At 39.8% G+C, this 14,741-nt stretch overlaps 1 protein-coding gene across 1 annotated transcript in view; it reads right to left on the minus strand.

Moving 5' to 3' along the window:
* COL4A1 (collagen type IV alpha 1 chain) overlaps window positions 1-14,741 on the minus strand; it is a 120,736-nt gene that overhangs the window by 58,964 nt on the left and 47,031 nt on the right. Inside the window, exon 2 of the mRNA XM_042038484.1 lies at window positions 12,196-12,246. Coding sequence (XP_041894418.1) covers window positions 12,196-12,246 — 51 coding nt within the window. The remainder of the gene's footprint in view (window positions 1-12,195; window positions 12,247-14,741) is intronic.

Genomic DNA, 14,741 nt, shown 5'->3' on the forward strand with positions numbered 1-14,741 from the left:
CCCTTCTTTACATCACCTAGCATGATTCCCTCAGCCTCCACTGCACCAGTTCTACTCATTAAATTTACTCCCTTTTCTTTAGTGACTGAGCTTGGTCTGGCCTCTGTGAGCTGAGGAGCTGCCAAAACCAATGCAAGGAGGACATAGCAGGACACAAGGTGGAAAGGCAGCAAGAGCAGTTTCTCACACCAACACAGTGGGGTTTGCTGGAGTTCATCCACCACAGCTCCTCAGCTGTGCCTTCACAAGGGAAACTGAGCAGGGAGCCAACAAATCCTTGGCCTTGCCAGAGGGCTGTCTTCAGCCCAGTGTCACTGCTGACTCCAGCGTGTTATAAGCTCAGAATTCCTCTCACAAATGCACATGCTTTCCTGTTCCCAAAAGTTAACGTTCATTGAACTGGAATTTTACCAGGGGCATATTTGGCAAAGTAATGCAACTGTTTCAAGATGAAAACTGACAATGCAGTTTTCAAATAGAAAAAAAAAAAAAAAGGGCCTGACTGTCAACAGGAAAACCTGCCATTCAAATCAGTCATCACACCTTGATGGTCCAGTGTGACCTCATAAAATCCACAGCAATGGACAACAGCCTTGCAATGTACTACATGGTTTCTACCCAGACTATCCCCAGCCAGATGAGAGGTGAATGCAGGCTCTGTATTTGTTCCTTCAGCTGATGTAACTGTGAGCACTCAAGTGAATCGGCTCCAAGGTGTTAGACCAGTAATCACAGCAAGCAGTGGGAAACAGCATTGTGTGACTTGAGTAATACTCTCAAGTCACAGTGTTTCTTTCCACACTCCTTTAAACATGTGTTAGAGAATTGTAATTGGTTCAGTGTTACATTAGAGAAGACACAGATGTGGGGAATATCCTTTATCAAAGGATATAATAAATTCTTTATTAAAATGGTATTTTTAACCACCAGAGGGAGCACTGGCCCTGAATATATTTCAGGAATAAAATAAACATGTACAATAAATGTCATCTGTTTGTCCTCAGCTGCACTTACCATTTTCAGTATTTTATTGGAAGTGTGAAGTGGATATCAGTCAAGCAGAATTATTGCTATATGCTTACAGGATGTGTGTCCTCAAATGCACTGACGATGTTGAACATTACAAAATTCCCACTGCACATTCTTCAGCAGAATCTATCTGCACTATAGCTATACAATTCTGGAGCCACACAAGTAACAAGTAATTAATTACACAAACATAACTCTGCAGACATGCAAAGAATCTGTTTAGGAGCTCTGTAAAGAGCTTGGCTCACCCAGAAGTTTTGGGGCTGAGTTCCTGACTGTATGTAGAATGGAAGAGGGGGCTGAAGCAGAGAGAGGGGGTGTCAGCAAAATCTGGATTCTTGCATTGCCAGGAAGCGTCTGAAAGAACTCAGTCCCATAGAAACATGAGTGCAGCATTTTTGGCATGACTAACAGAAGGAACCATGACAATTTCACACGGCCTGCACAGCTCCACAGTCATGCTGCCTGTGGGCTGGATGAGGCCCTGAACAACTTCAAGCACTACCAGGGCTGCTCTACGCTAAACTCAGACACGTACGACAACAAAGATCCATCCCAACAGCAGCTGGGGAAGAGCACTCTCTTATCCATGACCTCTTTGCCATGGTGTTTATTCTGCCATCTCCTTCTCCCTTTGCTCCCTCCCCAGTGACTTTCACCTGTGGGATTCCTTCAGTACTGCAGTCAAATGAGCTCTCAGGCTGCATTTTGAGGGGAGGACACTGAGAAGCACCTATTTATGGTGCAAATGCCAGTGCCTTACAGGTTCATGTACAACAGGGCAGGCACCCTGATCACCAAATCTCATTCTGTTTTTTCACTCCCTGACAGGATTATTCTTCCTACTATGAAAGTATCTTTTCTCAAGGATCATGAATTTACAACACTGAAGAACCTGTGCAGCTTGATACAAGATGAGCCCAAACCTCCAACAGCGACTCCATTGATAAGAACATTTAATCTGAGGGCTGTTCAGGTTTAAGGTTCAGGGACTGAGCCTGGGCCTCTGCCTCCTAAACACTAAAGAATGCTTAGAGCAAAAGCATATTTCTGTGGCAGCTCATGGCTGCACAGAACATTCCTCAGGAAGCTGCTAAGTGCTTCCCAGGAGCATAAAAACAGAAATAACAATTTTGATTATCCTTTTCCCTACATATCAGTATCCATGTGCTTAGCTGGTGCTCAAGTGCATGGATATACAGTATGTCTCAAAGAAATTCAGATGTTGAATAAGAAATGAGTGAAGTAAAATTAACATTCAAAAGCCAATCATGGCTATCATTTAATTGGTGTCAAGCAATTGGGTTTCCTATCAACATCATACAATTTCAGTTAAACCAACTTTAAGTAAGAGCTCCTCCCTACATAATTTAACAAGTCTTCTTCATGTAATTCCTCTTCTTGCTCACCCCATAGTTATTCGTCCTTTTCCAAAGGTGGAGAAATATGTTTCTAGGTCAGCTGTAGAGGTACAAAGTCCAAGTTCTAAAGTAACTAAAATTGTTTTGAAAAATATTTTAAGGAAGAACTCATCATGATTTCAGTTTTTTCAATGCAGCTGCCCAAAATTCACATTTTAGGACTTCTTGAGCCATGTACACTCTTCCCTTAGGCTCTCAGTATTTCCTTATGCTTACATGTATATCGTTCCTGTATGCTTTGTGTGATATTTCATTCCAGTGTAGATAAATGTTACAGATCCAGAAGTAGCTGGGATGCTGAGGGGGTACATACTTATTCATAGCATGATTGAGGGCATGGTATATGAAGTACAGAAATACAAAATGAGAGAGCAGAAGACAACAGACAGCAACCAAACTTGAACTGTGGAAGTCTGCCTGCACAGAGTTTGGCAGTTTAACACCAAAGTATGTAGTTCATTGTCTTTGTGTTTAAACTTTTTCTGATTAAAAAAAAAAAGTCAACTCAATAACACAGCTTACGATGTTTCAGGAGGAAGTCACACAAACCTTTTTACAAAGGTATACATGAGGTTCTCCGACTTTATTTTATTTTTTAAATCTTTTATCACACATGGGTCAAGGTCAAGGAGCCTCTTCCTATCAGCTAGAGTCACTCTGGGGAACAGAAGAACCTCAAAGAATCCAAAGGGAAGAGGATGTTTGAAGGACAAATATGTTTGCACTGTAAAAAGAAAAAGGAAATTCTATCACCTGCATACAGGTTGACTCAAAAGGGTGCTATATTTCCCACCCCTTCTAATCATCTGTTGAACACATTAGGTCTGAGTAACTCTTCCTTTGTTTTATTACACATTGTGTTAAATCACTTCCAGTGTTGAAGGTCCAAGAATATAAGGGGTAAAAATGCTCCACACCCTTCCTACTTCATTAATGAAAATTATTTAGCATTTGTTTGCATTTGGCATTGTTTAAAGGCTCACATTTAAAGATGAAACAGCAGGGGGAAAAAAGGATCCTGAACTTCTCTGGGTTTTTTAATTTATTTTTGTTCAGATCCTAGACCAGGAATGAAATATGACGTTACATGCAAGTTTTATTCTCTTGCCAAAGGTTTGTCATGGACATATTTACAGAAAATAATCTCTTCCATAAATAGTAAAAACATGGGCAGCTGGTCCTAGACAGTACAGACTGCAATAAAGTTCTCAAAATGAGGTAGTTCATATCTTGAGGGTATGCGACAGACAGTACTATTTGAGACAGTGCGAGTCTAGCTGCTTTTTTAGGTCAGGTTGGAAATGGCATTTCTAAAGTCTTAAACATTTTGAAAGCTCCATAGGAGAAAAATATCCTTCCACAAAATAGAGGAAATATTCTGGCTTCTGACCTTTAAACATGTAAACACCACAAGGCAGGCAACATTGTGCCTCAAAAGTGTAAATCAGTGCCTCTTTACTTTATTGTCTCTTGACTCAGCCAGATCCATTTTAAATAGACATATTTTTGTAATATACAAGATATATTTTTGTAAAACCTCCAGGGATGTTCAGCCTAAGTCAATAAAGTTAACAAAGATGCAATAATTATTAATAATAATGAAAACAAGTATCTTTCTTATTTTGACATTGTAGAGGATATCAGTATCCTTGTCAGAAAGTGTCAACCAGAAGTTAGTGTGTTGCTCAGCAGGTGGCTTTAAAGCTTTTCTGACAAAAAAAGAAAAAAGGACAAGGACATGTAAAGAGGCCTGTCGGAATGAACGACATCGGCGATGTCTGACTGCCACCCAGAGGACCTCGCGGGGAAGTGACACAGCCGGGCTCCGGGGACACTGCCAGCCCCACGGCACAGCCCTTCCCTCCCACCCTTCCCTGGCTCTCCTAAAAGCTGATGGAGCCCAGGGACAGACAGCGGGCAAAGGCAGTTTTGCTATCTAAAGCTTATACTCTGGAGAGTTTCACAAACACTATCTTTTCCCTTTTTTGCTGAGGGAAACAGTGTCACTCAATTCTCCTGTCTTGGCACTGATTTCACTGCATTTAATACCTAGAACTTCCCACTGGGATCCTTTTGTAGGAATTTCACGAGGCTGAATGTGTCCTTGCTGGATTTCCAGCCTCTATTTCCACACTTTCAGACAGGAATGAAGTTTGAGTTGAGGAGTTGGGATCACATCCTTAACTCACAATCCCCGTTAAAGGTGCTGCAATACAGATGGAGACAGCACCGTCTTCTCTGTTCACTGCTCGCTACACAAGCCTTTGGTTTTCCTCCCCTTATTTCACCTAACTACTGACATTGGAGCCAGAGGGCATTTCAGATTGCCGCTCTGTACTAGAGTCCGTCCCCTCCAACCCCACCACTTAAAACCATTTCTTTTGCAGTTCCGCATCGTCTTTCAGTCTTTGCTTGGCATTCGAGCAAACCTAACAGAATTAAGTGTTACCAACCCCCCTCAAGGCTTTAAGTATTCTGCTAACTATCCATGAAATGCTTTTGTTGCATCTGCTTACAGTCAGTGACAAAAGAATTAGAGAACGCCCCATTTGATGCTAGTGACTGTGCTCACTCAGCTCAGTACACTGTGCACACTGAACTTTGACACAAGCCTTGGTGAGAATTATTTTTGTTGGCCTATCAATACATTTAAAAATGTTCCAGCTGAACTTCGGTGGAAGCTGTCACATGCTTTCTTTAAGAGCTACAAAATTTATGGGTACGTTTGGCCATTCTAATCACTGTTAAATGTTCTAGGAGATATAAACATGATTTTCCAAATAGGAGTCGAAGTTTCTTTTCCCTTGGCTTTACCTTAATTTCGTTTTTCTTTCACTGTTAAAGATTATATAAGAGTACTTTATCTATAACTGAAAGCTAGTAATTAGATTCATCATTTAATTGAACTTTCTTTGCTATGTTATCTATAGTTCAATTAACTGTTCTATAGCCCTTTCTCAGGTGTTGTAGTTACTTGAAAAGAAATGTTGAAATCCTTTCCAACATCTCTTAAATATGGTTTCTCAACTGTTTTTGCTCCTACTGTGATATTAAATTTCTTTTGTGGCTAAACTGAACATGTTCTCCAGCAGGTTAGAAACTTCCCTGTGTGACAAAGTACTCCACTATCACTCCTTTAGCAGCTACTTCAGGTTTCCTCTTTGAAAATCCTACTTTCATGCTGTTTCTTACAGTTCTGTCTCCTTCCAGGTATATATGGTTACAAGTTTTGCTATTGCTCCTGCTGAAAGTGGTTTTGAGAACTTTGTATAAAATTTGACTTTTTAGCCTTCCTTAATGAAATCCAAACTTTGAGAAAATCCAGATCTGCTTTTCTGAAGGCCGACATCATCTGGCCAGATGTTTTCAGTGACTAATCTAAGTTATGACCTCTCTCTGAAAGCATAGGTCTAACCTGAGATAAAGGAAGCAAACAATTAACTACCATGAGGTCTGAGAAAACCACACCAACTTCCCAAACCACTTTTTGCTCTTGGCTAGAAAGACTAGAAAGTGATTTAAGAAGATTACTATATTACTGTGTTTCCCTAGTGATAATTATATATCCCCAGGTCGCTTCTTGTGAATATTGCTATAGAGAAAATGTACACAGAGACTGATTATTAATTGCATCAGATATTAAATTCTTGTGTGGAAACTGACATATCACACAACTATTTTAATGTCTGTCTTGGTCTGAGAACCTCAGCAAATACAATATAAATTGAAGAGCAAAATGATTTAAAGAAACTTCAAGGGTTTAACTACAAAATGTAGCTACTGCTGTACACCAGAGTTTGCTGTCTCAACCTCCTAAGTTACACCCGCAAAATCCTGTCAGCTTCACAGAGTTTTAGTGGGCAATTATACCAGACACTGAAAAACTGCACATCAGGACAGAAGTTTTGTAATCACTATCTAGTCAGCAGACATTGACTGTTTGTATGGACATAATTTTAAATTTGGGAAGATTCCAAGCTGTATGCACAGGTATTGCACAGGCACTGGGCAGCTCCACTTCCTGAGCATGAAGATTTCAGAGAAGCAGAGACCTTACACAACTTTTCATATCTGACCTCACAGTGGTGAAGCTTGCCTGACTTCATTGGAGGCTCACATACTTCAGATCAAGCTAAGGCCCTGCAATCCTTTGGGAAACCCTAACAAAGGCATACACTAACAGCAGTTGAACAAATTTAAAATCAAGCCCTATGAGCTTGTTTTATTCCATGAAGAAATTCCTGAGCTCATTGTGCCAACACCCTTATAATCAAAGATAATGCATCTAGCAACAGCTGCTTAAAAGGTCATATTGTGCCAAATGAAATATTACTTTGTGAAAACCTTCAGAAGTCAGCTCTGAAAACTAAATATGAGTATGTCCCACCACATAATACTGCTGGGATATATGCTTTTATAGCCCTCTTTCCACAGAGATAAATTAATCAGTGTAATCCACTGTTTTGTGTTAATCAAAGATACCCACTGTACTAGTGCAAAAATATATCTTAATATAGAAAATGTTGCCAGAGACAATTGGGACAAATGGTTCCTATAACTATTTAAAACTAAGAAAAGCTGATGGTTTCAGCTGCCACTTAGCAGTTTGGTCTGACAGCTCGGAAAGAGTAGAAAACTTTTGAATATTTAGCATATGGCAGTCAATCTTATTTAAAGTTGTTTGACATTTTGTTCTTTTCAAGAATAGCAGCTCTCTTCACGAAACATGGATGCTCTTTTCCCTGATTTGATTTAAGAAGATATTTTTTCTTGGAGTAAAGGATAAACCAATAAAAATATACTACTGTCACTGCAGAATTGACAAAAACCGTTGTGACAATGTCCTGACTTTCAAAAATATTTATGAATTGCAAGTTTCCCTGTACAACATCAGATCTGCAGCTGATCAGTATCTTTGCTTATTTTATTACTGTCTTTTTTGTCTGCCCTTTCAGGCACAATTAGATGATTTCATGTTATCTATTAGCCCTTTCCAGACTGCAGACACATTCTTGCCTCCCACATTGCTTGTCACCCCTCTTTCTAACTTTATGGCCACCTCCAGAGTATATTATTTGGTTGTGGTTTCCTTAGTGTCCTCAGTTCATGGTCTTTCCAGCTCAGGCATAAACTGGTGCTGTACACAAAGTTCCTACAGCAGACACTTAAATAGGAACACTGAGCAGTGCTTACTAAAACCAAGCAGTATCAATGAAAAGTGATTTAAAAAGTCTAATAAAGGTTGACTATGAAAAGCACAGATCTAATGATTACTGATTTGCTCCACTAAAGGAACTGACTTATTGCCTCTGCTGTATTTTCAAGGAAACTCAAAGTACTTAACAGTGATCTTCCCACTGACTGCCAGGGCTTCTCTCCAACAAGAGGGTTTATATTGCGTTGAATCATCAACATCAAAAATATTTTTGTTCTACCTTTTGATACCTAAAATGACAGAAAAACCATCAAAGGTCCTCCCAGTCTGGTAAAACTTAAAAAAAAAAAAAATACAGGGACACAGTCCACTGCAACAGTCAACTCTTCATTACACAGAGCAAAAGGAGAAGCACAATCCCCTGCAGACACCAGAACCAGCTGTGATTTTTAAGGCTGTAGAAGTGTGCAGGAGAGAAAACACAGGTCTCTGCTCCTGTCAGTGGGGGACTCCAGAGATGTCCCACTGACTCTCAGTCTAAGTCAGAGCTACCTGGCTTCCAGATCCAAAATACCTCAAGCAAAGCCAGTTTGTGTACTTTTGCAGTATGGTCAATCCACACAGGGGTGATACACCCATCAAGGCAAACAGAGAAGTAAAATTTATGTAGGTTTAATAATACAGATACAGTCTCAGAATTAGGGAAAAAATACATGCCAAAATAAAATTATTTGCTCAAGTTTTCCTACTTCAAACCAAAAAAAAGTCAAAACCAGCAGTTACATTAGGAGTCAATTCTATTCTTATCTTCTATTTAGCAAAGATTTTTTTTTAAATTGCAATACTTCATGCTCAATGACAAAAGCATGCTTGATATTCTTGCTGATTTCAACTTTCACTGTGTAATACTGAGACAGTGAAATCATCATAAAATATTTATACTGAAGAATGAGGATTTATACTTCAGTGCACTCTAACTGATAAGTCTAAGATGATTAATCATTCTGTATTACTTACAGCAAGGTTCCAGTGTTGTCTCCATTTACTCATTTCTGATACAGAGTAAAAGTAGTGCAAATGGTCATGAATGAGAGAAGGAACATTTTTAGAAAAAGTCAGCGCATGGAGAGTTTTACTCTTCTTTGTACAGTCTTTGTTCTGAATGGTAATTAAATGCTTAACATGTTTTTTCTGCACACACTAACAGCTAGCACGTCTTATCTCAACAGCTGCTTGAAATTGTTCTCAAAATCTAGGTAGGCATAAAAGAGAAAACATAGCTTCAGTCTTCTTCTGAGTAGCTCAATAAAATGTAGGCAAGCATTCAAAACTCTAATCAGTTTAAAAAGATCTCACACTTCAGTGAGGTTTAAGAGAACAGTCAAGTTATTATGGAGAAAACCAAATAAAACGTGTAAGAGGCAATAAATGAAGATGTTTTAGGCTAATCTCTCTAATGGAAAACAGTAAGGTATTATTTATTATTTTAGCAATATTATGTTTTTCTAAAATTTCTGTACCTTTTGTTCGGCAAGTATGTGATACCTGACATTATATAGCTTAAAACAACAGCTTGATGTTCAGTGTAATAATAAAGGCTTTATAGGATAAGGGCCATCTGTTGCAATTACACTCACTTTCTGAATTTTCTGAAAGGGATGAAAACCCTTAGAGTTTGTCAATTACATGCCCTTGATAAAGTATGAGTCGTGTTAAAGGAGTTTGGCATAGGAATGCAATTTTCATGGAAACAGTCTGATGAGTGAACATATTAAATGTACTCTAAATATGGCCATCATATTGATGAAATTATTCTCAAATGGGAGAGAAAAATATGGCAATGTAATTTACTCTTCCATGTCTAAAATGCTCTTGGGTAATATTTCTTGGGCATTTCACAGCTTTTAAGTCAAATACCATTTTCAGCACATTTTCTGATGAGACCATTAATATGATTATTTGGCGAAATGAATTTTAATTAAACCCCACTAAATTGTAGGGTCTGGAACTTCTTCCCACACTACGGTAGAAAATATCTCTCCAGATGTTAATCATTAAGGCATTAAAGAGTAAGCCCACTTCCGCAGCTCCCGAAGCTCCCATAGCAGTAAAGTGGTGTGGGTGGATTGCTGAAGAGTGTGGGAGGATTGGAAAAGGCCCTTCAGCGTTTGTGCACTTCTGCATGACATGGAAGCCAGATCAAAAGGGTTTCCAGTGTAGGCAGAATGTTGGCTGTGGATGGTGTAGAGCAGAGTGGATACGTGCTCCCACATGAGAAGTGGAGAGCAGATGTTCTCTTATGTGGTCTCCTGGGGTATCATAGGAGTTGGGCATGGCAGCCTTCTCCTAGCCTGGATCTTGGCTAGAATCAGTCTTTCTGATCTGTCCTCTGATTACACAACATTCACATAGATTTCTGAAGTAACAGGTACCATTACTGATGTGTGTGTTAATGGGAACCACATTTAGCAGGGACATGTTTCAAATCCAAAGGCATTTGTTGGAAAGACCATTTCTAGAAATATTAAAGAGGCAAGCAGGAAGGATGCTCCCCTTACTTTTCCTGACCAGGTTCTGTCTTCAGGCCTAGAACCAAGTGGCAGGCTGTCCTTATTCTACACAATGAGCAAGCATTGATCTGAACCAGGTTCATGCATGTTAAATGCATTCCAAAATACCTTCAAATACCTTACTTGGCCATCGTTTTCTAGGTATAAATATTCATTCACCTGTCTCTAATGTCAATATCTGCATTTCTTACACAGTCTAAAATTATATGAGTATTTCACTATACACCTGCTTAAAGTCAGAGAAGTTTGTGATGGAACCCATTAGGAAGAGTAGAGAGTACACTGACACACTAGAATTTAGTATGTCTTCTGTTACTATGGACTGATATTTTTCTTTTGTCTACATTTTTAAACAGCCTAATGTGAGGTAGTTTTGGATTCTAGCATATCAGACAAGGATCTATTTCTTTTAAAGAGAACATTTCGAGACTCTGGGCTATGCAAATGAAAAATGCCAGCAAGAGCTCTAGCAAGCAGACAGGAATACAGCTGGAAATAAATTAAGCATAAGGTTTAATACTATTTATTTCCCCAAGGTATCATTTTCTAAAATGATCTTGTTACAATATGCTGGCATACTCTGTGAACTGAAAACTGATGTCTTTCAACAAAAGAGTTATAACATGTCTCTTTCGTTCCACCGTGACTCATTTGTACTTGTTACTGAACAGTAAGATCAAGCTATCAAGTAATGAATTGAGTTTTGAACCTTTCACAAATCTTTGCTGTACTTGTTTTCAATATATAGTTGACTTTTATTAAACAGACATTAATGGGTCATTAAAGAAAGGAGACTCCATCTGAATGACGTTTTGGACCTTGACACTTTTTATCTGTGTCACAAATTAATCTGTGCTCTGTTACAAAGAAAATGATCTTGCTTGGGCCTCCAATTAAGTAATTTACATTCCTAGTTCTGGAAAACACCAAAGAAAAGCCACCAACAGACATTCTTAAATCCCTCATCCGTAAATATGCAGCTATTGCCTTCGAGACAATGCAGAAAACCAGCTGTCTATTTATTTCAAAGAATAAAACAATCCCCAAAACAAAAAGCAAACAACCCCTCCATCTCTTTTAAGCATTCCTTTGGGTGACCTAAACAACTTACCTCGAAAAACATACCCAAAGCAACCACAGGATGAAAAAACTGGTTTACATTCATTTATAACGGTAGATATACAGCACATGTGCATGCACAAGAGAACACATCATAGATTAAAATCTCAACAAGCAAAATTGGAGAGATAAGGAGAGTGATTGAATGTCTACAATATTTACCAAAGCAGGTAATTTACAGGGGGAATTCACGGAATGCTTAAGTACGCTATAATTTTTCTTCACTGTTACTGCTTTAAAAGAAGACTTTAAAGGGTCTCTTTTGTTTCATACACAAGAAGTTTGGATAACTGAAATGGGAACTTTAAAACTCATTTGCAAAGTTCTAAATATTTTTTTTTCCTTGACCTGCAACACTTTTCTGTGCCTAAGTTGATCATTAACCTCCCTACTCCTACTGCAAGTCTTTGCCTCCCACAGCTAACCCTGGCCAGGGTTCATTGATTATGATGCATCACAGCCGTCCTGGAGAGCAATCTGCATGGCATGCTGAGAGGAGCATTTCTGAGTGGAACTGCTCTCTTCACTTCCAGAGGTGGTCAGGATGTCAAGCCTGCTACCCACTGAAAAGGCTGGAGATGAGGTGAGGGAAAGGTGAGAGTGACAGGTTAGCATCCCACTTGATGGGGAAGGAGAGAGGGCACGGCCACACTGGGCGGGAGTTCACCCCACAGTGAGGGCATTGGCCTGCTGCCCAGCCCTGGCCCTCCTGCCCCCTGCAGCCACAGGCATGGGGATGGCTGCTGTTGGGAAACCCTGCAGAGGGCACGTGGCCTGGCCTTGGCAGTGCTCCCTGGCGGTGCAAGCCTTCACGGAAAGCAATGGCTCACCTGACTCCCGGTAGATTTTATAGCCTGTGGCTGAAATAGGCAAGAAAATGAAACGGGCAGAGCTGACTTACCTTTTGCCCTTTTACTCCACTGCAATCACATTTTCCACAACCGGAACATCCCTGAAAATAAAAGAAATGGAGAATTAAATGTCTGAACTGAGTGACAGGCAGAACATACTGCAATGAGCCAGGGATGTCAGCAGCACCACACTGACTGCAAGGCTCGTCAGTGCGGGGAATATTTGCTTAAACCCATACAGTAACCTGAGAGAAGTCAGATCAACTGGTGCACGGGTAAAATCTTGCTTTGAAGTCTAGCTTTGTGTTACCAAAGATGCTCTTAAGTCTATCTGGGCTACTCTTCCTCCTCATAGTTATGAGGCAACTGGTAAGCAACTCACATAAGCAGTCAATTGCTTTTACTGTTGTCATGCCCCTCAGAAACAAACTATGAGGAAAAGAAGCAAAACATCTGTATCAGTGAATATTCCACCAACGCACAGGAGATCCTTCAGCAGCCCCTTCAGGCCATTATTCGGAAGCAGTCAGGGACAGCACCTCCCCTGAGACAGCTTTCAGCACAGATGCTGGGCACCTGTCCCTCTACACCTGCAGGCTCCACAGTCTACTGGGATCTCAGTACTTCTGGGAAATGAAAAGAAAATGTACCTAATCCGTTTTGAATTTGGAAAGCCCCCAGTGAGACCAACAGATATTACTCCAGAAAGTTAAATAATACAGTAACATTTTTACTTGGTAAATACATTTTATTTTTAAGTAAAGTATCAAAGAGAAATGGGGTTTTAATAATTAAAAAAAATAAATAAAGGCTGTCCAATAAAACTACAGTGCTATATCCTGAAAAATGTATTGCTTTTGTTGACACCCTCTTTTTGTATTTGTACATCCACTGAATTTGTTTCTTGAAATAGAATTTTCTCCATACTGACAAAAAGCAAAAGTAGTTACAATTTTTTATCTTACATTATTACAGTATTTTACCACGTTATATTATAAACTCGCACAAAGGTGAGAAACACTGATTAGAATGAGTTTTTATCATATAACATAGAAAGAGAATTGGATCTGAAAACAACACCAAGACATGCTGCAGTGCAACCCCCATAAGGATCAGAAGGGAAAAGTGCCACCCACTGAATAATCGGCTTTACTCCTTGCAGGACATGGTTATGCCTGGAAAAACATTAGGTCTCCCATTACAAGAAGTGACCTGGTGTGACCTCTCTTAGTTTTTCAGACCTGATGAGATCTCAGCTGGAGGACGCATGCTTGCAGCTCATACTTCCTCCTCCAGCATCATGTAGAATGTTATCAGTCTTATCAACACATCCCCTAAATTCTGAAGAAGTCTGTTTTAATTGCGTCTGGGAATGTACTTAAAATACGTCACTGAATCATTACAAACATCTGTTTTCAAGTTAATCCCTGTATATTTCCTTCAGCCTATTATTTAACATGCACCGTTTTAGAAAAAAAGTATGTTGTTATTTAAGTACGGTTTTGTTCTCAAATTTAGCATAGCCAGAAGAATGGGCTTGTGCTTTTGAGCCTCTTTTTGTCCCCACAAAAATGAGTCCATTATATTCAATTTTTCCCGTTTCTTAATGCCTCAGATTAGAATAACTGCAGGCGAGGAAGGTAGGAAGGTACTGAGCACCAGGGAGCACAGCTGCACAAGGTCCCCTTTGGGGCAAGGGCTGTAGCCTGCTATGCCAGAACAGGCACCTGCCTTAGAAAAGCTGCCTTTATTTTACAGCAGCATCATCTCCTGCTATCACTGACTGCAGCCTCTGCAGGTGAGTGGGAGGTTGGCCGACAATGACAGCCACTACTGAATAGCATGATCCTCAACTACTAAAAGGCATTCAGAACCTGAGGGATGTGACAACATTCTGCCTATACTAGGAAGAACTATGAGGTTTTTCCCCCTGGTTGTCAGGGAAGATGGGAGGGCCAGACTGGAAGAAGCTTATGGATCAAAGATCATTCTATGGAGGTCAAAGCGGCACTTAAGTTATGAAATACTGGAAGACAGAAAGATGATTACAGCAAGTACAGGAATCATCACAAGGCAATTAAACTGAAACTATGCAAATTATTGTTCATTTCTAAACTTCTTTGGTTTTAAATCAGTCTCATGACATAAATAAACCACTTAATGATTTCCCACTACATACGACTAGAGATAAAGAGACAAATAGAGAGAAATAACTTTGTCATATCTCCCAGACATCCTCATTGAGACAATGCCTTCCCCAGAAACTGCATGCAGCTTGGAACAATCACTGCTGTCCTCCAAGTGCCAAAACAGAGAAGGAACAGTGCTGGGCAGGAAGCATAATCTGTGGGGGGGAACAGCAGATGAAAAGGCAGGCTCTTTATTCCTTGTCTACGAGCCAATTACAGGCTAATCCAAAGATTTTGGCCAGGTGCACTGCACCAGGTACCTCCCCTACTTTGCATGGTACACAGTTTTCAAATACCCACAGCTTCCTTGCACCACAGGCCAGTGTCTCGTGTAACACGAGAGGACATTAATTTTATCTTACTCCTCCCACAAAATATAAGTCTGCCCAGAAGCAGAAGCTTATTTT

The sequence above is a fragment of the Corvus kubaryi genome, unplaced genomic scaffold (assembly GCF_017639235.1).
Source record: "Corvus kubaryi isolate FWS band 111438036 unplaced genomic scaffold, C.kubaryi_AGA036_p1.0 133, whole genome shotgun sequence".
In the NCBI taxonomy this organism is placed as follows: Eukaryota; Metazoa; Chordata; class Aves; order Passeriformes; family Corvidae; genus Corvus; species Corvus kubaryi.